This window comes from Bos javanicus, chromosome 28 (genome assembly GCF_032452875.1).
Source record: "Bos javanicus breed banteng chromosome 28, ARS-OSU_banteng_1.0, whole genome shotgun sequence".
NCBI classification, from domain to species: domain Eukaryota; kingdom Metazoa; phylum Chordata; class Mammalia; order Artiodactyla; family Bovidae; genus Bos; species Bos javanicus.
The window spans coordinates 16,402,087-16,424,415 of NC_083895.1; the positions used below are offsets into that span (position 1 = coordinate 16,402,087).

General features: G+C 40.8%; 1 protein-coding gene across 13 annotated transcripts in view; it reads right to left on the reverse strand.

Moving 5' to 3' along the window:
* FAM13C (family with sequence similarity 13 member C) overlaps positions 1-22,329 on the reverse strand; it is a 136,445-nt gene that overhangs the window by 51,063 nt on the left and 63,053 nt on the right. For all 13 annotated transcript variants that reach the window (XM_061405027.1, XM_061405022.1, XM_061405026.1 and 10 more), the window contains one exon: positions 6,850-6,907. In XM_061405027.1, the coding sequence (XP_061261011.1) occupies positions 6,850-6,907 (58 nt within the window). The remainder of the gene's footprint in view (positions 1-6,849; positions 6,908-22,329) is intronic.

A 22,329-nucleotide genomic window follows, 5' to 3' on the forward strand; every position in this document is an offset into this window, starting at 1 on the left:
AGCATGGCTTCTACCTTTTCTGCCAATGCCACACTAAGGATTCCCCTGAGGGTCATGACTACAAACCTGGTTGCCCTGGAAACCAGAAATTAGGCTGGAGAGTTGCCTCTGAATGAGGGGGCAAGGTAAACCAGGCATGCAACAGTTCAGAGTTTCTTTGCTGGGCAGTTCATCCCACTGGGAAAGAAACCCAGGGTTCACACCATGACCATGTTGACTGAGGATGTCCTTGTTGACACTGACAAGAAAAGTGGCTAAAATTAAATGAATCACAGGGCACCATTCCTGCTGAGAAAGAAATGCTAGTAGCGAAGCAAGGTCACTTCATCTCACCCATGAAACCATACCAGAGAAAAGCTAAATGGCACCCTGCAGTGGTGTCATACAGGCAGATGACTTTGGATATTAGGCTTCCAGAGACCAATATTACGCATCCCAGCATCCATTTACCCATCTTCTGATCCAAAATGGGAAAATGTGTCCCTCTCTAGCCAATCAGCTTATTTCAAACCCCAAGGTCACAGTGATTGGTTCAAGAATGGGCTACAGGTCCCAAGTCAGATAAATGAGACTCAAGTATGAGACTTTACAGAGTAGAAAGGACTCCATTTTCATTTCTTATAAGCAGCATTTTAAAGATGGTCCCCAAGATTCCTGTACACTGGTTATGCAATCAAACACTAATTTAGGTGCTATGTTGAAGAGATTTTGCAGATATAATTAAAGTCCTAACTCAGGTGACCAAGGATACAGAGATTGCTTCAGTGGGCCTGATCCAATCAGGGTGAGCCTTTTAAAAGTAGAGGGGTGTTTTTTTAGCTGGTAGACTATAACATCAGAGATTTGGAGCACAGAAGGATTTGGTGCTGCTGGCTCAAAGACGTAGAGGCCAAGGTGAGAAGGAATGCAGGCAGCCTTTAGAAGCTGAGAGCTACTCCCAGATGCTGACCAGCAAGGAAATGGGGTCTACAGTCCTACAACCTCAAGGAAGTAAATTCAGGCAATGGCCTGAATGAGCATGAATATGGACTCATCTGCAGAACCTCCAGATAAGAATCTATCATTGCCAATGCCATGATTTCAGTTTTGTGAGACCTTGAGCAGAGTCTAATGGAGTCTATCCAAGTTTATTATCTGTACAACTGTGAGCTAATAAAAGAGAAAAGCTGCTAAGCTTCTGGCAATTTTTTACACAGTAATAGAAAACTAATATACACTAGGATTACTAGCTGTAAGAATAACATATCCCCAGAGAGGGGTCAATCTAAAGACAAAGTCGATATAGGAAAGTAGAGTTGAAATGGAAAGATGCTGTCTACTTGACAAGCCTTTAATCCCTGGATCTAGCCAAGAGTGGAATCTATCTTGATCGTAAAGTTCCAGGTGTGTGAATCAATAAAATTCTGTTGTTTATGAAAGCCAGCTTGAATTGACTTTCAGTCACAAGGAAACTAGAAGGAAAAAAACTCAGTCAATTCTGATCTAAAGGCCCAACCCTGTAGACTGGGTTTGTATTTCAATAGAAAAATACAGCTGCCTAGTCCTACAGAAAAAAATACCATTCAGCCAACTGAGGAGTATCAAGGGCCTAAAGAAACCTCTTGCTAGACCATTTCCTCAAAATTAAAACAGTTTTGAGGGAGAACCACATCTAAAACAAAATAGTAAGTACCATCTAGAGTTCTAACAAGGCTTGATGCCAGAATGTATCTATATGCTAATCTATGGATGGTAATAAAAAGACAATCAAACCCTTCACATGGAGCCCCACACATAGACATGTGCATATACACTCAAAAAGGGGCACAATTCACCTCATTCTATCCCTCATGGGAACCTATGACTAAATCCTATAAGCTCTAGCCGGGGTAAGAAGCAGAAACAGTGAGTGTTAAAACTGAAAGCACTCCTAGAGTTAACCCAATTCAAAACCTGCCTCAATTTCACAAATGAAGAATGAAAAGAAGCTGATGTGATGATTCATGGTATGCAGTTTGGGAGCTAGAAAAGTAATATGAGGACCAAATAGGGTAAGTTTTCTCAGGGAAGGGGAGATCCATTCGTGTTCCTCACATATTGTTATTTTTTCTTAATTGAAACTGAAGCCAGTAATGGGAACTACTAGGACATGGAGAGGGAAAACAGTATTTTTTCTCATTTTATCCTTCAAGCAACTTTTTGAACTATTGACTGCTTAGTGATTATATAGACAAGGGTAAACAAAACCAAGGATTATGCTGAATTAGACTTTGACAGATCTCAAGTCGAGAATATTTTCCAATCAAGATACAGGACACCACAACACATAAAACCTTCTTATGTATTATAGCGGCAGATAATTTCCAACTAGGATCCAGGGGACCCCAACAAATAAAATCTCCAGATGTCATACGGAGGCAGAGTCAGAAAGCTCAGGTCGGTGCCAGAATGGACACAATCAGTTTTCCAGAAACCGGCTCCTATAGTATAGTCCCAGAGACAGCAAAGCTCATGGAGTGGAGAGGCAAACCCTATTGAGAGACCCATGGTCGAAAACTGGGAGCCTGAGACTAGCAGAAGAAAAGTGAGGCTGGCAGGAATTAAATGTATACTCATCCCAGTGAAAATGAGAAGTGAGTTTTTCAGTTCACTGGGAAGCTATCAGGAATACACACACAGATGGATGCTCATAGGTAGCTATTTGACATCATGTATTACCTTACTATACAGAGGAGAGCTCAGGTCAACTACTAGCTCTGGAATCAAATACAGCAGAGCCTCATCTGAGCAAGTGGAATTAAGAAGCTTAAGAAGTAGTTATGAATTACCAGATGTGAACTTTGTAGAAAATACAGTAATACCTTAAAATTGTTATAACCAACAATTACAACATTAGGGTCCACAAAAACATCTGGAAAATATTTGTGGACTATGCTTCTTACAAAGCTCAAGAAACTCATTTTGGGGGGATTTCCCTGGTTGTCCAGTGGTTAAGACTTTGCCTTTCAATGTAACGGGGTACAGGTTCGATCCCTGGTTGGGGAACTAAGATCCCACATGCCTTGCGGCCAAAAAACCAAAACATAAAACAGAATCAGTATTGTAACAAATTCGAGAAAGACTTAAGAAAAGAAAAGAAACTTTTTTGTTGTTTCTTTAGACTTACAAGTTAGAATGGAAGAGAGCAGATATGGAACTAGTGAGTTCTTTTAAAGAACTAGAAGGCTCTGTTTTGGAGGGGGTAGTAATATAAACAATCGGGGCAAAGAACAATGAAGACGGTTAACACAACAAAACACTCTTCCTTACACTTCCACTCAGAGATGGAAGGAATACTCCTATACAATAGCAAATGTACAAAGAGACTGAAAGATAGTTCTTTTAAAAAATTACAACTAGTTGCAACTGATCATGAGTCAAAAACTAAAAACAACCACACAATGGGTTACAGCGAGGAGAATCAAAGTTAAACTACATACCCAAAATATATGAATCTCACACATACTACTGAGTAAATGAAACCAGACACAAAAGAGTACATACAGTCCATGTATATGCAGTTCGAAAAACAAACAAACAAAAGACAAAACAAATCTACTAAAGTCCAAAGAATAGTTACCGTTCTAGGGGAAGAGTGATTGGAAAGAATTAAATAAGGGTGCCTGTAACAATGTTCTGTTACTTGACGCTGGTTACACACTTTGTGAGTATTCATCCAGCTGTACACGGACAATATGTACACTTTTCTATATGTATTTTCTATTTGCATTAAAAATACTAAAGTAGTATCTCCCACCCGTATTCCATAAGACTATGTTGCCGAAAGATATATTATTATGGGGTTCTTCCATAAGAGAGTTTGGCAGTCTCTAAGATTAGGAAAAGCTAGGGAAGATCAAGTTTAACACAGTCCCATTCTATAGGATGTCTCCAACAATGAGTTTGTGCCGGGAGCCAGCATGGGAGTTTCCACCCATGACAAAGGTCATGCGGAGAGGCCTGACATGCAAAGGCGAGTCAGGGCTCGAGGGGCCCCCCTGGATCTGCCTGAGCATCTACCCCAAAACCAGAATCTGTCTGTTTTACTATTTTACGACTTTCACCAACTCCTCTGACATTAACGGGGGGCTATCCCCGACCACCTTTCTCTGAAGGAAATCAACTTAAAGCTCTAGTTAATAAGCCTCCTGGGCATAATAGGAGTGTTTAAATCCAAATCTCTCAGACGGCTCTCTAACTTGCCTGACAGGTTTACCCGGACTCCTACAGCTACGCATACGATTGTTTACAGTCTCCCAACCACGAGAGGCACCGGAAGCTTAAGATATTCAAATAGTATAGAGCCTCTCGGGGAGTTAGAAATTGTTAGAACTAGTACAAGATGTCATTGTTGAGACCAATGCTTGCTGCCAAGTTTCCACATCCCTGTATTGTATCCTTGGAAGTGTATTTATTAATATAGTTGGTATATAGAAAAAATTAGTGGCCTTGGTGTTAACAACTTTAGACCCTTAAGGTAATAAATTCTTTCCTTTGTTGTAAGCCCACTGAACCTTTGCCCTATAGGAATGCAACTTTATCTAACACCTTCAGAGGATGGCGCCAAACTTTAAAATAATTACTCTTAGAGAAAATAAGACTTATGGTTGACAAACCTTTATCAGAGTCATAAAATGTTAACAGGGCTTCTGGCCAGAAGATGTAAATCACCTAAACCATTTGTATACGATAAGTTTGCAGAAAAGAAAAGCCTGGTCTCAATAAGGATCAAAGACTGCTGACTTTGCATGATTTTACACCCCCTATTATCCTCTATGCACAACTTAAGGTATATAAGCTCCCTTTGAAAATAAAGGTATGGGCCTTGCTCAAAGCTTGGTCTCCCCGTGTCATTCTTTCTTGTTTCTTTTTCTCTCCTTTTCTTTTCTGTTCTTCCTTCAGGACATTTAATTGGAGCGCGGGGGTCCTCTGGGACCACTTACTTGCCTGGGCTTCTAAGACCCACTCGAGAAGGTGCCTAAGGTGGGGCACCTTCAGCAATTCGAGAGGGTGCCTGTAGCCTCTGTGGTCAGAGCAAATCTGATGTCACAGGTTTTATTGATTTTCCACGTAAACCAGTTATAATGAGCCTCTAATCTCTGCTTTGCTATCCTTTAATCGCCAACGCCGTCCTCCCGAGGGAATCCCTGGATCCAACCGGGGCTGGACCCCGACAAGTTTGAATGAGTCAGTTCTCCTGGCATGGCTTTGGACCATGAGCTGCTTCTGTTCAAGTTTCCTCAGTGTGTGTTCCTCGGGTTTCCTTCAGCCCCTAAATCATAATTACAACGTGATCTGCACATATGATTTACTCCCTTACTGGAACAATTCCACTTGAGCACACATTGTTATAAAGTCTGGATCAGCAGAACCAGTTTTCTCATGCAAGAGCCCACATTTACAATATGGCGCTGACTGCTCTTTCAGAAGTCTGTCTTCATTCAGCATTCTTGTACCCGCGTAATCTCAGGGCAGTGAACTGGAACATTTCATGTAATGTGCAAATACAATATAGTGAAGGATTATAGAAAAGCAGATTTTCATACAGAGCTTTGGGCAATTGTGATCTGAGAACTGCTCAAGTAATCTTAGCAATCTCATGGGGCTCCAGCTCACAAATCAGAGTTTCTCCCATAAACTTGAAACCTATCACAAGTTGACTCTTACAATCACTTCATCTTTCTATTCGCTTATGTCAAGACAAATAGGTGCTTCTTTACAACTAGCATTTTGCTTAGTTCCCAGTGGGGCAAACAGCTGTGTTCATTGATTCAAGCTCTTGCCTCTGCTCTCTCAAACTTTTTTTTCACTCTTCTTACCGCAAGTGAGATTGTGGTATCTGAAGCCTGTAACTATGCACAAAAGAATAACAAGCAGGGATCTGTGTTATCCTTAGGACACTGTCCACAACTTCAGTAATTTATTTAACTGGGTTTAATCAGGAACCCAGTTTACCTTTAGTTATTCATTTATGCCAGGTTCAACAGTTTAAAGAAAAATATAATCACCTAAGTTCAATTAATTATCTTTTTTTTTGGAGACAGATGAGAGATGGCACCAAATGACAAACAATTTGCCTAAAGCCCATCATTTCTCTTCTTGGCTTATGAACATCAAGTCTCTACATTCTTTTTTGACATGATCCTAATCAGATATAACACCCACTTTTCCTTAATTATACAATGGGACAAGAGAAATTAGAGTATTCCAAATCAATGACTAAAGCAAAGGCATTCATAAAAAAGGGACCCTAATTATATTAGAGCGATTTCCAATGGGAGAATTAAATTACATATTTCAAAGAAAATCTAGAACAAACATTAACATTGTGATGTCCAGTTCAGTGGGAAAGCACTTGAATTGGAAAATATGGCCTCAGTGTCTCAAAGTTTATTAGAAGCCCATTTTGCAACACCAAGCTGTATCATGCTCTGAGGAAAAATAGTAAGCAAGATCATATTTGAGACTGACAAAGGGATTAGAAAAAGCAGGAGGGGAAGATAAAATAAAATTAAGAGAAAATTTTATAAATGTTAACTCTCACAGCTGTAGTTCAATCCTGAAGCAAAGTTGAAAGAAATGTAATGAAATGATGGCTGGACTTGGTTTTGGTCCAAGACAGAGTGATTAGTCTTGCAAATAATATTTTAAATATATTTGCTCCAGAGCAAGGGGAAACAGTACCCAAAGCACTGCAAGAAAAATAAGTTTACTTAAGAGCAAGAATATTTAAAGTTTTAACCAGGATAAATTTCTAGTACTAGGAAAAAGAATAATACATTTCATGATTGGCTAATTCACATTCATCAAAACCACAATGAGTGCACCTACCTCATGGAAGTCCTGCTGAGTTTCATCCTTTGGCCAAATGGCAGCCCTCTGTTCTATTCTGTAAAATACAAAGAAAAAGCATTGCCATTTAAAAGAAACCTTTCAACAATGCACATTTGTGGCAGATTTGGCCACATTCCTGTTAAAAACCCTCAGTGGTGTCCCACTGCTTGAAGAACAAACTCCAGACTGCTTATAGTGGTCTGTAACAAGAACCTCCTGCCACGCTCACCTGGTCCCCTAACCTCCAGCCTCTCTGGCCTTTTGTTTCTTGAACACACAGTGCTGGTTCCTTGTTCAAATCTTCACACTTGCTTTCCCCCTAGATTTTCACAAAGCTGACTCTGCCTAGCATGGACCATCAGCTCAGCTCCGGTGTCGCCTCCCAATGAGTCCCTCCTGATCTCTCTAAACAAACTATTCCTCCCCTTCAGTCTTTAACACACTGCTTTTAGATTTTCTTCATAGCACTTCTCACTACCTAAAGCTATGCTGCTTATTTGCATTTCCACATTAAAATGTAGGCTCTAAGAAATCAGTGACTGTCCATTTTATACACTGCTGATTCCTCCAAACCCAGTGCAGATGCAGTGTTTTTATGATCAAATGTGATCTGGTACAGTTGTTACAGAAAGATGCCATTTGTTCACTGAAGACAGCTTTTGGAAATTCCCTCTATCACTTACCCAACAAAATATGCTATAGCAATTGCTCTCTAACACAGTAAAGCCAGGCTTTGCACTTCAGGTTCCAATTGAAGAAAAAAGACTTTAAGGCAAATCTACTCCAAATAAATATTTTTAAGTTTAAAAACAAGCAACAAACAACAAAACTCCACTTCTGGCAGATGCTTAGCTCCAAAACATGATTCATCAGGTGCTATGGTCCAATGGCCTCTATTACATAACATTAAAGATTTTCTGCAGCAGTTTTCATGCTGTTATATAATACATATATTAAATTATAGTTATTATCCTTATCAAAAGATCTGCTATCTTAAGGAATAAAAGCTGTAGTCAGTGTTAAGTCATTTACAAAAAGATTTATTTGGGGACAGAATTATTTACAATTACTATTCTGCTTTGGTTTGAGTTCTGAAGAAAGCATATATGTCCTCTGAATGGTCATCTAGATGAATGATTTCTAAAAGTAATGACGCACAAGTCTAGTATCTTCAAAATATTCTTAAAAACGAAAATTTCTTTCACTCCATGAGAATTGCTAACTGTGCAAATAATTTACTTCTAATGAGAAAAAGGAGGAGATGGTAAAACAGAATTGGATGGTCACACTGATGTTGACCATGTCTGCACAAATATCCCTCCTGGGTATGAGACAGGATTAAGGGTCCCAACCATGAGTCCATGGAGAGATGGACCAGGTAAGACAAGAAAGTGAGGAAGAAAATGCTGGCACACTAATCCTCTGCTCGTCAGTTGCCTGAGACACAAACAGTGATTCCAAGGCTTCAGAAAATACACAGTAGGTCTTTCCTGCAAAATGGGAGACACCCTCTTGGGGACAGGCATGAAGTTGGCCTATCCAAGAATACCAAAATTCTGAATAGCTCATAACCTCTCGGTAAACTAAAGTGATTCTCAAACTGTGTTTCTATGGAGTTACGGCAGCGCCAGAAATAAATAAAAGAGCTGTGTTCTCTGATGGAAGGAGTATTTATCAGTTCTCAACCATGAATTTCTGCTCTGATGCCAGCAGATGGGGAAAAAATTACATGCGAGCAAACATTAATGGAAGAAAGCAGAAATAAGAGTTGGTTTAAAATACATAGTATATATTATTGAGATGCAGACAACAGCTACATATAAAACATTCTCATAACCTTCCAAGAAAGCTACCTGTCATGTCCAGACAAACCCCAGATCAAGTTTGAGAACTGTGATCTAAAATCAAAGATGCTTTAGTCGTCATCTGAATGTCTCCTGGTGTGACTTGGACAGTGTTCTGGAAATAAGAATCAATGAGCAACCCTCTAGGCCTTTAGGAAACTTAGAATCTAGTGAATTCTGAAGCAGAGAATAAAACTAATTAGAACCCAGCCTTGAGGCTTTCATAAATCAAGAAATGAGGACATGGGAGCTGATATTAGAATGGTGGAGAGGAGATGGGGAGGGAGAGACAGATGAAAGAAACATTTTCAAGGAGAACACCAAGAGGTCTTGGATGTATACTGAAAGTGCTGAATGAAAGAGATGGGGTAATGAGATAGAAAAATAGGTCACTTTGGAGGGGAGAGCGGGTAGCTTGCATGAAGAAAGGCAATTCGTGAATTTTTACTTAGATAGTTGAAGCTTGAAGCAAGGATGAAATAGGGAAGTGAGAGTGCCTGAGCAGGGCTCACCCAGCACAGGGCACTTGACAGTATGTTCTGGAGAGCGAGGGCAGGGGTAGCAGTGATGCACGGCGGTCCCAGACAGCATCAGTTTCTCACAGGGTGGCCAGAGCCCAGCACGCCGCCTGGCACATGGCACACACTCACTACATGCCTTTTGGATGGATGAAGTGAGAAAGAAACAGAAGGATCCAGACCCGAGAATGACTTCCAGATCTACCACTTAAACCTGGTGTGGGTACTCATGGGCAAGAGATTAACCTCCCTCACTCTCAGTTTCCTCATCTGTCAAGTGAAGATGATATCAGGTATGCCACAGGTTAATTCAGGATGTGAAGGACAGTTCAGGAAAAATGTTCATAGCAACCGGTAGGTGTAGTAAACGTAACACATGAACTCTTTGATCAAATGTAAAAACACAACAGAATTATAAATGATAATAATGAAATGGCATAATTAAAAATAATAATTGAAGCTTCGTGAGTAAATAAGCTGAAAGAGATAAGCGCTGAGTCATACTTATTCAGGGCCACGGCAGCTATCTGGCAGCTAGGGCACAGAAGGAAGAACCATGAGGAAAATACAGACGCATCACTAAGGACATAAGATGCCAATGAAGACAGCAATTTAAACAGTGAATAAAAAAGAGGATACAAGAAAAAAGAGTATCAAGAAGAGTCTTACAGGAATATTACACTCTTAAAAGAGGAATTAAAAAGAATGAAATAATGTCATTTGCAGCAATCTAGATGGACCTACAGGTTGGTAAAGTAAGTCAAAAAGACAAATACAATATGATAACTCTTTATGTGGAATTTAAAATATGAGAGAAATGAACACATCTACAAAACAGGAAAAACATCATAGAGAAAAGACTTGTAGTTGTCAGGGGTGGGGGTGGGGAGAGAGGGATTGGAAATTTGGGATTAGTAGATGCAAACTCAGAGAAGGCAATGGCACCCCACTCCAGTACTCTTGCCTGGAAAATCCCATGGACGGAGGAGCCTGGTGGGCTGCAGTCCATGGGGTCGCTAAGAGTCGGACACGACTGAGCGACTTCCCTTTCACTTTTCACTTTCATGCATTGGAGAAGGCAATGGCAACCCACTCCAGTGTTCTTGCCTGGAGAATCCCAGGGACGGGGGAGCCTGGTGGGCTTCCGTCTATGGGATCGCACAGAGTTGGACACAACTGAAGCGACTTAGCAGCAGCAGCAGCAGCAGATGCAAACTAATAAATATAGGATGGATAAACAACAAGGTTCTACTGTTTAACATGGGGAACTGTATTCAATAACCTGTGATAAACCACAAGGGAAAAGAATATAAAAAACAATGTTTCTATACATGTATCCGACTCACTATGCTGTACAGCATAGTCCATACTGGTCATAGCAAACTCCCTCTTGCAACAACACAAGAGATGACTCTACCAGATGGTCAATACCATTCAGACTGATTATATTCTTCGCAGCCAAAGATGAAGAAGGTCTATACAGTCAGCAAAAACAAGACCAGGAGCTGACTGTGGCTCAGACCATGAACTCCTTATTGCCAAATTCAGACTTAAATTGAAGAAAGTAGGGAAAACCACTAGACCATTCAGGTATGACCTAAATCAAATCCCTTATGATTATACAGTAGAAGTGAGAAATAGATTCAAGGGATTAGATCTGATAGAGGACCTAAAGAACTATGGAAGGAGGTTCGGAACACTGAACAGGAAACAATGATCAAAACCATCCCCAAGAAAAAGAAATGCAAAAAGGCAAAATGGTTGTCTGAGGAGGGCTTACAAATAGCTGAGAAAAGAAGAGAAGCAAAAGACAAAGGAGAAAAGGAAAGATATATCCATCTGAATGCAGAGTTCCAAAGAATACCAAGGAGAAAAGAAAGCCTTCTTAAGTGAACAATGCAAAAAATAGAAGAAAACAATAGAACGGGAAAGACTAGAGATCTCTTCAAGAATATTAGAGATATCAAGGGAGCATTTCATGCAAAGATGAGTACAATAAAGGATATAAATGGTATGGACCTAACAGAAGCAGAAGATATTAAGAAGAGGTGGCAAGAATACACAGAACTATACAAAAAAGACCTTAACGACTTGGATAACCACAATGGTGTGATCACTCACCTAGATCAGACATCCTGGAATGTGAAGTCAAGTGGGCCTTAGGAAGCATTACTATGAACAAAGCTAGTGGAGGTGATGGAATTCCAGTTGAGCTATTTCAAATGTTAAAAGATGATGCTGTGAAAGCATTCCACTCAATATGCCAGCAAATTTGGAAAACTCAGCAGTGGCCACAGGACTGGAAAAGGTCAGTTTTCCTTCCAATCCCAAAGAAGGGTAATGCTAAAGAATGTTCAAACTATTGCACAATTATACAGATCTCACACACTAGCGAAGTAATGCTCAAAATTCTCCAAGCCAGCTTAAACAGTATGTGAACCGAGAACTTCCAGATGTACAAGCTCGATTTAGAAAAGCAGAGGAACCAGAGATCAAATTGCCAACATCCACAGAGTCATAGAAAAAGCAAGAGAATTCCAGAACAACATCTATTTCTGCTTCATTGACTAAGCTAAATCCTTTCACTGTGTGGATCACACGAAAGTATGGAAAATTCTTAAACAGATGGGAATACCAGACCACCTGACCTACCTCCCAAGAAATCTGTATGCGGGTCAAGAAGCAACAATTAGAACCAGACATGGAATAATGGACTGGTTCACAATTGGGAAAGGAGTACATCAAGGCCGTATATTGTTACCTGGCTTATTTAACTTATATGCAGGGTACATTATATGAAATGCTGGACTGGATGAAGCACAAGATGGAATCAAGATTGCCAGGAGAAATATCAATAACTTCAGATATGCAGATGACACCACCTTTATGGTAGAAAGCGAAGAGGAAATAAAGAGCCTCTTGATGAAAGTGAAAGAGGAGAGTGAAAAAGTTGGCTTAAAACTCAATATTCAGAAAACTAAGATCATGGCATCTGGTCCCATCACTTCATGGCAAATAGATGGGGAAACAATGGACACAGTGTCAGACTTTATTTCCTTGGGCTCCAAAATCACTGCAAATGGTGACTGCAGCCACAAAATTAAAAGATGCTTGTTCCTTGGAAGAAATAGTATGACAAACTAGACAGCCTATTAAAAAGCAGAGACATCACTTTGCTGACAAAGGTCCTTATAGTCAAAGCTATGGTTTTTCCAGTAGTCATGTAGAGATGTGAGAGTTGGGCCATAAGGAAGGCTGAGCACTGAAGAATTGATGCTTTTGAACTATTGGAGAAGATTCTTGAGAGTCCCTTGGACTGCAAGGAGATCAAACTAGTTGATCTTAAAGAAAATCAACCCTGAATATTCATTGGAAGGACTGATGCTGAAGCTGAAACTGTAATACTTTGGCCACCTGATGCAAAGAACTGACTCATTGGAAAAGACCCTAATGCTGGGAAAGATTGAGGGCAGGAGGAGAAGGGAATGACAGAGGATGAGATGGTTGGATAGCATCACTGACTCAATGGACATAAGTTTGAGCAAACTACAGGAGTAGGTGAAGGACAGGGAAACCTGGTATCCATGGGTTTGCAAAGATTTGGACATGGCTGTGCCACTGAACAACAACGCTATACGGCAGACATTAAACACAACACTGTAAATCAGCTATACTGCAACAAATTACAAAAGAAGCGAAAAGCCTAACAATTTCAGGGAAATGCCAGGCACTGTACTTATATTATTTCATCTAATCCTCACAGTAACCACAAGAGTTTAGCATTATTAGAGCTATGTGACCCAACAGGACATAGATACGGCAATTAAATAATTTTTCCATTCATTAAAAAAACATTATTAAACACCAAATTATGTCAAGTATTACTACTGCAGGTGTTGGGAATAAAGCAGTGAATAAACAAGTTTCTACGTCAATGCAACTTACATTCTCACAGAAGCAGAGAGAACCTAAAGAAGTAAACCAGTTATCTGTGACGCACCAGATGCTAAATATTACTGAGAAAAAGAAAGCAAGGCAGGGAGCACAGGGTATGCAGGAGGACTGCCCAAGCTCACGCTGCCAGAGATAATGAAAATGAAAGTGGAGAAATAAAAAGGCCAGTGGATCAGAAGAGATAAAGGTCACGGCAGATGAGGAAACAGAAATGGAAGCTTCTCACTAGAGATATTTAACAATAAAAAGAGAAGAACCGGAACAGAAGCTAGGTATCTCAAATTCCCTTTTTCTTAAGACCTTTAAAGGTAGTGCTTGAAGCATGTACAATCCTGCCAACTCCAACACAGCCCTGCCCTCTAGTCCAGGCCCAGGTAGTGGGAAACTGCAGCCTGGACTCTTCAGAGTCTGATTATGGCTCTCAGCACTGATGCCCCCAATCCCCATTGCCCCCAACCCCAGTAGCCCCATCACCACCATCACCACCACCGCCACCGCGATGACCGCTGCCATGATACAATTCAAAACAACACTTTATGAAGGAACATAAAACAGCTGCGTGCTAACATTAAAAGGGCATTTTCCTGGACCGTGTGACTACAAAACTGTGGCTAGCCCATGGAAGTGCAACTTTTCTACAATCTGTTGATGTTCCCTCACTCCTAAGACCCTAAAGCCTGTGCTGAGCCAGCCTGCAGGGTCATCCTGCAGTGACCATCTCCTGCGAGGCAGACTGAAATTCAAAACAGCTAAGTGAATGAAGCATTAAGATGTTTTTCTTGGCTGATGGATAATGTCAAACCCGAAATGTGATAATTTGTGAAGAAGCAGTATTTTAGCAGAGTATGTTAGATTTATATCAACTTTCTGTAATTAAATTAGCAGACAAAAATGTTCCCTATCTCAGTAAAAAGCTTCCTCATCTATCCAAATCGCTGATGGAAGACATCTGAGAGTCATCTGACCCTCTCCTCTCCCTCAAGTTCAAAGGCCAAGCCATTCCCAAGTCCTTCAGTTTCTTATCCCAAATCACGTTTACATCAGACCTCTCTCCTCCCCCCGCCACTACCTCAGGCCAAGTCACCATCATCTGTCTTCTGAGCCACCTTCCTGGTCTTACTACTTCTCCTCCACCTTCCCCAAACCACTGCCCACATGGCAACCTTGTTGCTAACTTTCTGCACACTTACAGATCAAAATATTTCAGACACCCTGCGACATCCTGAAGGAGCGACATCTGTACACTTCTTCAAACTTGACACGTGCCAATCTCCTCCTCCCTGCTCCTCTCCACCTCAGGCCATCATATGTGCTGCCCCTGTGTCCATGACACTCTTCCCTCTCCTCTTCCTCTCCTAGTAATTCATGCAACCTCGAGATCCCAGGCACCGATCAGGTCTCCCTTTCACGGGTCTCACTCTATTCTGATTTTTCACATCTGTCATGTAGCACATCTCAGTTCCTAACTGTGTATCTGTCTAATTATTTAATTGTCTCTTTCTCAGAATGGTAAGTTCCAAGGGACAGGGATTATATGAGGCTTGTTTAATGTTTTATGTTTAGAGGTAATCTTAGCATTTGGTACATAGTAGGCACTCACCACGGAGAAGGCAATGGCAGCCCACTCCAGTACTCTTGCCTGGAAAATCCCATGGACAGAGGAGCCTGGTGGACTGCCGTCTATGGGGTCGCTAAGAGTCGGACTCGACTGAGTGACTTCACTTTCACTTTTCACTTTCATGCATTGGAGAAGGAAATGGCAACTCACTCCAGTGTTCTTGCCTGGAGAATCCCAGGGACGGGGGAGCCTGGTGGGCTGCCGTCTATGGGGTCGCACAGAGTCGGACACGACTGAAGCGACTTAGCAGCAGCAGCAGCAGCAGGCTCTCACTGGTTTGCCAATAAAGGATTAGTTCCAGGGCTATGAGTTGCTGCCAATTACGGTATATTTCCCAGTGTGTGAAATGGTTAGGATAAAACTCACCCTCCCTCCTCCACCTGTAGCAGGAGGGGCTGACTCTTATCCCCACAAGCAGATACATTTTTTGCTGAGGAGACCTGCTACAGATAAGCAAGAGACTTTCTAACACACGTTTAGAAAATCTGGGCAGAAAGTGAAAGCAGAGCATCAAGCACACTGTTCAGAGTCCTCCATAAAGAATTAGAACCCGAAAACTAAACGGTGCCCACCCGGGTCACATCTTAAAAACTCAAGATATTCCACTGCCTTGGATGAGCCTCTGTATCAGAAAACAACACAGGATACACTAGTGTATACCCGGATGACTGTCTGAGGGCTGGATGGCTGTTGTTTCCTGAAACTCCTCTGAAAACAAAAGGTGTATCCCAAGAGGACACCCCTCTGAGCACAATATTCATTATATACAAACAATCACTCCATATACAGACACGGACAAGATGCCAAGAAATTCCAGTAATATTATTAGAAACAATAACAACCTTCAATACCAGCAAGTAAGAAGTTGCTTTCCCTGTGGGGTGTAGGCTGTATTAAAGACATTCTCTTACTGGTTTTTACCAAATTTCTATGCTGAAGGACTGAGATCAAATATTGCACAGCCAACTCCAAAGAGAAAGAAACCAAAGGACAGAGTTCAAAATGATGTTCAAAGGGATGGCTGATGAAAAACATAACTATAAGTTGAGAGCTATTTGTAAACTGACTCCCCCCACCCCATGTATCTTCATGTCCAGGCCGATGAACTCCCACAGAGATGACATGGGTGTCGGGAATGATCTCCAGGAACAAGCCATCTGGGAACTGGGACCTAAGCCTATCTCCCATCTTGTACTTCTCTGAAGACTAGAATCAATCACTGTTAATAAAAACAGAGATTCCTGGCCCCAAACTCACTGAGTCAGGATTTCCCAAGGCATGCACTGGGAATATGAAATTAACAAGCACTCCAGGGCAACTCCAACTGGGAAACGTTGCCCTGAAGGTTCAGGTCATCCACCTGGGAAGAGACCAGTGGCTGAAGGATGCAGGTGAGGGACTTCGGGGGGTACAGGAGTGACCCAGTGTTTCTGGATGGGCCTCCCAGGGCACACGGTCCAGAGGAAGGAAGGGCTAAGTCCCTGGAGATGCTCTGAGAAACTCCAAACACAAGGCGGGACAGGCGCCTCAGCTGAGTGGCCTGGAATAGAGCCCAGAAGTAGCCAGAAAACACACTGATGCCTGGAGAATAATCAAGCAGTGAGACAGGCTCACAGTGTTGGGCTGGGAGAGGTAAGGAGGCTGAGTCTGGGATAGGAGCGCCAGCAGGCACAGAGGTCCCAATAATGCATGATTATTCATCACGATGAGAGGACTCCCTGGTCTGATGAGTGGGACACAAAACTCCCGGCCTCCACCATCTCACATTTCCACTCACTCAGGACAGGATGATCAGATACCCACTCTCGGGCAGGCAGTGCTCAGCCCAAGGGGCAGAGTGATCTTAGCAGATGCTTCCATTCCACAGACAGCTCTGCTCACTCTCATGACCCCCCTCAAGCACCTGCCTATTCTCTTCAGTTTTCTGCCTCAACTTTCAGAGGGACATTGCTGTCATGTAATTGTTTTTTCCCCACGTACAACTATATTATGAACATGTGCCCACGTAAGTAAAGGCTCCAGTAAAACATGGTTTTAAGTACCAATCATGAAGATCGGCATCTCTTAAGCAGGCAGTGGTAGGCCCTTTGGGGAGCATTTAGGAAACTGAGGGCTATTTGTGATGCGCACAGTGGCTGGGCTGCCCACTGAATTCTGTGAGCTGGAGCCTGACGTGCATCGGGCAGCTCCACACAACAAAGACCTTTTCCACCCGCGCAGGACTTCCAAATGTCTTCTGGGAATGTGAGGGCCAGGGGCACTTGCCCTTTGCAGTCTTAACTAGAAAATGATGAGAGGGGCTTCCCTGGTGCTCTAGTGGTTAAGAATCCACCTTGCAATGCAAGGGACACCCGTTCGATCCCTGGTCTGAGAAGACTCCACATGCTGCAGGACACCGAAACCCCTGTGCTGCAACTATTGAAGCCCGCACGCCCTGGAGCCCATGCTCTGCAACGAGAGAAGCCACCACAGCTAGAAGCCCAGGCACCACAATGAGAGAGCAGCTCCCACTCACCGCATCTAGAGAAAGTGCACGGGAGCAGAGACGCAGCACAGACAAAAGATGGATTTAAAACAATAGTGGATGAGATAGAAGTATCTAGAACACACAAGTGTGGAGAGGGGATTGGACCAAACTGTCTCAAGTGTTTCACTCAGGACCACTATTCTATCATTCAAACATATCAAGAAATTCAGCCATGTGACTTTCTACCTAGTTCTCTCAGGGGTATCAATAATCTATTATATTCCTATCTTCTTCCATGATCATATAATTGAAAATTTTACATTCTAATTTTGGTTTGGTTAACCGTTTCAAATCCTAAACCTAGAGAACTTTTACCCTTAAATATAAGCCAAGGAAGGAGAAGGAAATGGCAACCCACTCCAGTATTCTTGCCTAGAGAATCCGGTGGACAAAGGAGCCTGGTGGGCTGCTGTCCATATCTCACAGAGTCAGACATGACTGAAGCAACTTAGCATGCATGCACTGGAGAAGGAAATAGCAACCCACTCCAGTGTTCTTGCCTTAATTCCAGGATGGAGGAGCCAGGTGGGCTGCTGTCTATGGGGTTGCACAGAGTCGGACACAACTAAAGAGACTTAGCAGCAGCAGCAGCATAAACCAAGGAAACTATAATGGATGTACATAAAAATATTTTTCAATGATTTTTACTACAGAAATGTCTACAGATAAAAATCCTAGAAGTTACCAAAATATCAAATAATTTGGAATTAGTTAAATTAATGATAGTATATATCCATAGAATAGCTATTTCCAGCTATGGTATATCCATAGAATAGCTACCCATAGACTAGCTAATATTTTAGAATATTTCATGATATAGAAAAATACAGAATTAAGTGGGACAAATAAGTTACACAAAAATGGATCTCTAAGATTTCATATATATGAAGAAATTTCATATATATTTCATATATATATATAAATATATAAACTCTATCAAAAATGTTTTTATCTAGTATTGATAAAGGATAAGAGAAAAATAGAGGGTGTTGGTGAGAGCCCTATGTGTCATTATATATGATGTGTGTGTGTGATATTTAGCATAAGTCCTGAAAAGGAATAATCCTGTTGATAATACAAACAGAAGCACTGGAGTAGCCATTGCCTCATTGGGAAGATGAAGAGTAAGAAGAACAGCTTCATTCCCATGGCCTCAGGAACACTGAATACTTAAAACAGCTAGTCAATGTTTTAAATTAGATTTAAGTTTAAACGCACACTGTCTCCTATAATGATCACTGAAATTTCTCTCTTAAATCAATTCCAAGTTAGGGCAAGAAGTCTTCCAAGATGTTGAAACATTAAGGACAAAGTTTTTTGCTCCATCTCCTAGAAATATTATTTCAAATATAGGGCCATAAAGAGACTAAAGTCTGTAAAATAAGTTTCTTATAGAAAATTGTACATTATTCATTATAGAAAATCAAATTTGTTCAACTTAGCCATAAATGAACTCAGCAGCCTTGTGATAATTAACCCACTACTCTATTAGTTTCTGTATAAAGATTGGATAGTCAGAATACTTTCCAGTCTATTCTGTGGGGTCTGCTTTAAATAAATATTACTTCTCTAACAGACTCAAACTCTACTGCATTGGGAAGGCCTTTCACACACACATCATTCTTTTTCATGCCCAAATTAAAATAAAGGCAGGAACATTAAAAACATACTACAGTAGTAACAGAGGTTATATCTGGGTGGTATACAATTATAAGAAAATTTTATTTCCTTGGAATTTACTGTACTTTGCAATAAAACCATGTGTCACTTAGTTTATTATTTTAATGAAAAATGAGTTTCCCTTTTATCTTTATCCTAATCGTTGTTCAGCCAACGTGCTAACATTTTATCAAGTGATCAAGGGCAGAATACTTTAAAAAAAAAAACAAAGAAGGAAAAGAGGGTTTCATTTCCAGAATAATCAAGTGTGGGCTCTTTTTTGATCAACACTAAGGATTTGGTGTGGGATTCTTTTGTGTGGGCTCTACAGCAGGGAGGATAAATTATTTTTATCTGCGGCTGCAAGAGCTTGTATTATTAAGCTAAAGTTTTTCCATGTCTAATCCTTTAAACATCCGGGGTGTTGAGAATTTTCAGGCTTGAGTCAGACGGGGCTTCAGAAATCACCTGACTGAACTTAAATTAGGGGAGAGGGTGGTCACCTGATAGACAAGAGGTTAAAAACCTTCTTTTAAGTTTATGTTCTTAAAGTAGAGGTGACTTACAATGTTGTGTTAATTTCTTCTGTACAACAAAGTGATTAAGTTATACATATATATATATATATATATATATATATATATACATACACATTCCTTTCACATTCTTTTCCATCATATCATAAGATGTTGAATGTAGTTTGCTGTGCTATACAGTCGGACCTTGTTTATCTATCCTATACAAAAGTTTTCGTGTATGCATGCCATGTGCTCAGTCTAGTCTCTTTGCGACTCCTCTGTCCATGGAATTTTCTAGGCAAAAATACTGGAGTGAGCTGCCATTTCCTCCTCCAGGGGATCTCCCTGGCCCAGGGATTGAATCTGCGACTCTTGTGTCTTCTGAATTGTACATGCATTCTTTACCCACTGAGCTACTAGGGAAATCTGGGGTATAATAGTTTACATTTGTTAACCCAAAACTGTGGAAGGAAAGCTATGACAAACCTAAACAGCATATTAAAAAGCAGAGACATCACTTTGCCAAAAAAGGTCCATATATAGTCAAAGCTATGGTTTTTCTAGTAGTCATGTATGGAGGGATGTGAGAGTCTGATCATAAAGAAGGCTGAGAGCCAAGAATTGATGCTTTCAAATTGTGGTGTCGGAGAAGACTCTTGAGAGTCCCTTGGACTGCAAGGAGGTCAAGCCAATAAATCCTAAAGGAAATCAACCCTGAATATTCATTGGAAGAACTGATGCTGAAGCTGAAGCTCCAGTAATTGGGCCTTCTGATGCAAAGAGCCAACTCATTGGAAAAGATTCTGATGCTGGGAAAGACTGAAGGCAAAAGGGGGCGACAGAAGATGAGATGGTTAGATAACATCTCTGACTCAGTGGACATAAAGCTGAGTAAACTCTGGGAGATAGTGAAGGACAGAGGAGCCTGGAGTGCTACAGTCCATGAGGTTGCAAAGTCTTGGACATGACTTAGTGAATGAACAACAACAACCCCAAACCCCCAATCCATCCCCTTTTACCTCCCCCTTGGCAACCACAAGTCTGTATTCTAGGTGAGTATGTTTCTGTTTCACAGATAACTTCCTTTGTGTCATATTTTAGATTCCATATGTAAGTGATACCATATGGTATTTAAGATGCTGAATTTCTTCATTTCCATTCCACCAGCATTCTTATGCACCCATGGGGTGGAGGCAGGATGGGGGCTGAGGAGACCCTCAATACATGACTACCATTCTATGCAGTATAAATAAAGAAAGCTATTTTTAGAATCCATGATTACCCAACTATGTACCAGACTCTCAAAATTCTGTCAAGACAAGTTAATTTTTTTTGTAATCTCTATCATATCCCTTTAAAAAACGAAAAAGAAATCCTAAAAACACACTATCAAGAAGAGCACACTGATAATACACAGATCTCTGCTTTAGTACAGTCTAAAAAGGCACATTTTATGTTCTTTACTATTAAAAAACTCTGGGTGCTCATTCCCTTACTCATTCTTTCTCCTTTTAGCAGAGCCCATTTAGACTCTGCCTACTTCTACAAAAAAACATTTGAACAAGAAACAAGTAGCTATTAAAACACACACAAGTTGTCTATCTCAAAAACAAAAGATGAAAGGATTTATCCCCCAAGGAAAAGTTGCTGCCAACAAAACTTCCTCCTTCCATAAAGCAACAAAGCTTTTTCTTTTATCTGAAATGTTACAAAAATAGTCAAAGCCATCAAAGGCCATTATCCTTGCTAATACCCCAATCTTCAAGCCCCTCTAACTGGGGACTTCCAGATGAAGAGTCTAATGAACTCCAGTTCGCAAATGTAACCACCAACTTAATTGGTAGTAACACATTGCTATAGAATAGCTCCTGTTTATACAGGCAAGGTCTTTAACGACATTAAAAGGCTTAATGCTGTCATAAATTTTAATACAATATTTTAAACACAAGTGAGTTTATCACTCTCAAAAGTAAATTTACTTAGCTGGGTAAGAAATCCACAACTTCATTAGTATTCTCCTACAACCATAAATTCCCCTTTGTCATATCTGAGCATTTACAGAATTGGCACTGGCTTTAGCTATAAAAATCAATCAAACTGATGCATATTCATCAACTAACTGCTCTAAACAGACTGATGTGTCTTGGTTCTGTTGCAAGGGAAGCCAGGGCTTAAGCAAATTACAGCCTTGCTGGGTGTCAAACTAGGAAATGAGAGGGTTGTATTAAGTGATTACTAAAGCTTCATTCTTGCTCTAACTGAATGCAGTTCTGTAACTATGAGTTTTAAAAAGCTCCAGATACTAAGGAACATGCCAGAGTAGGGCAATAATCAGCCCCACCACTCAGATGTACTGAAAATCCAAATGAAAATGTAAACACATCATCTTTCAGAAGGAAGCATTAAGGTATTTATCAGCCATCACCTTATTAGGGCTTAGCTCCTAAGGATGAGCAGTTGCTGGGAAGAAAAGGATTGAAGTAGGCATTTAAATCAAACAGCCTATAAGAGCTAGGCAAAGAGCATACATAGAGATCTGAGTGGGAATTGTGGGAAAACGAAGAGCTGCTCCTCAGTTCCAACTAATTATTGCCTTGCAAGAATGTACACCCTGGGTTATCCCATTTTTACATATTACAAAAGAATGCAAAAATCCATAAAACCTCTGATATTTAAACATTGAATCCCGAATTGATGCTTTTGAACTGTGGTGCTGGAGAAGACTTGAGAGTCCCTTGGAGAGCAAGGAGATCAAACCAGTCCATCCTAAAGGAAATCAACCCTGGATATTCTTTGGAAGGACTGATGCTGAAGCTGAAGATCCAATACTTTGGCCACT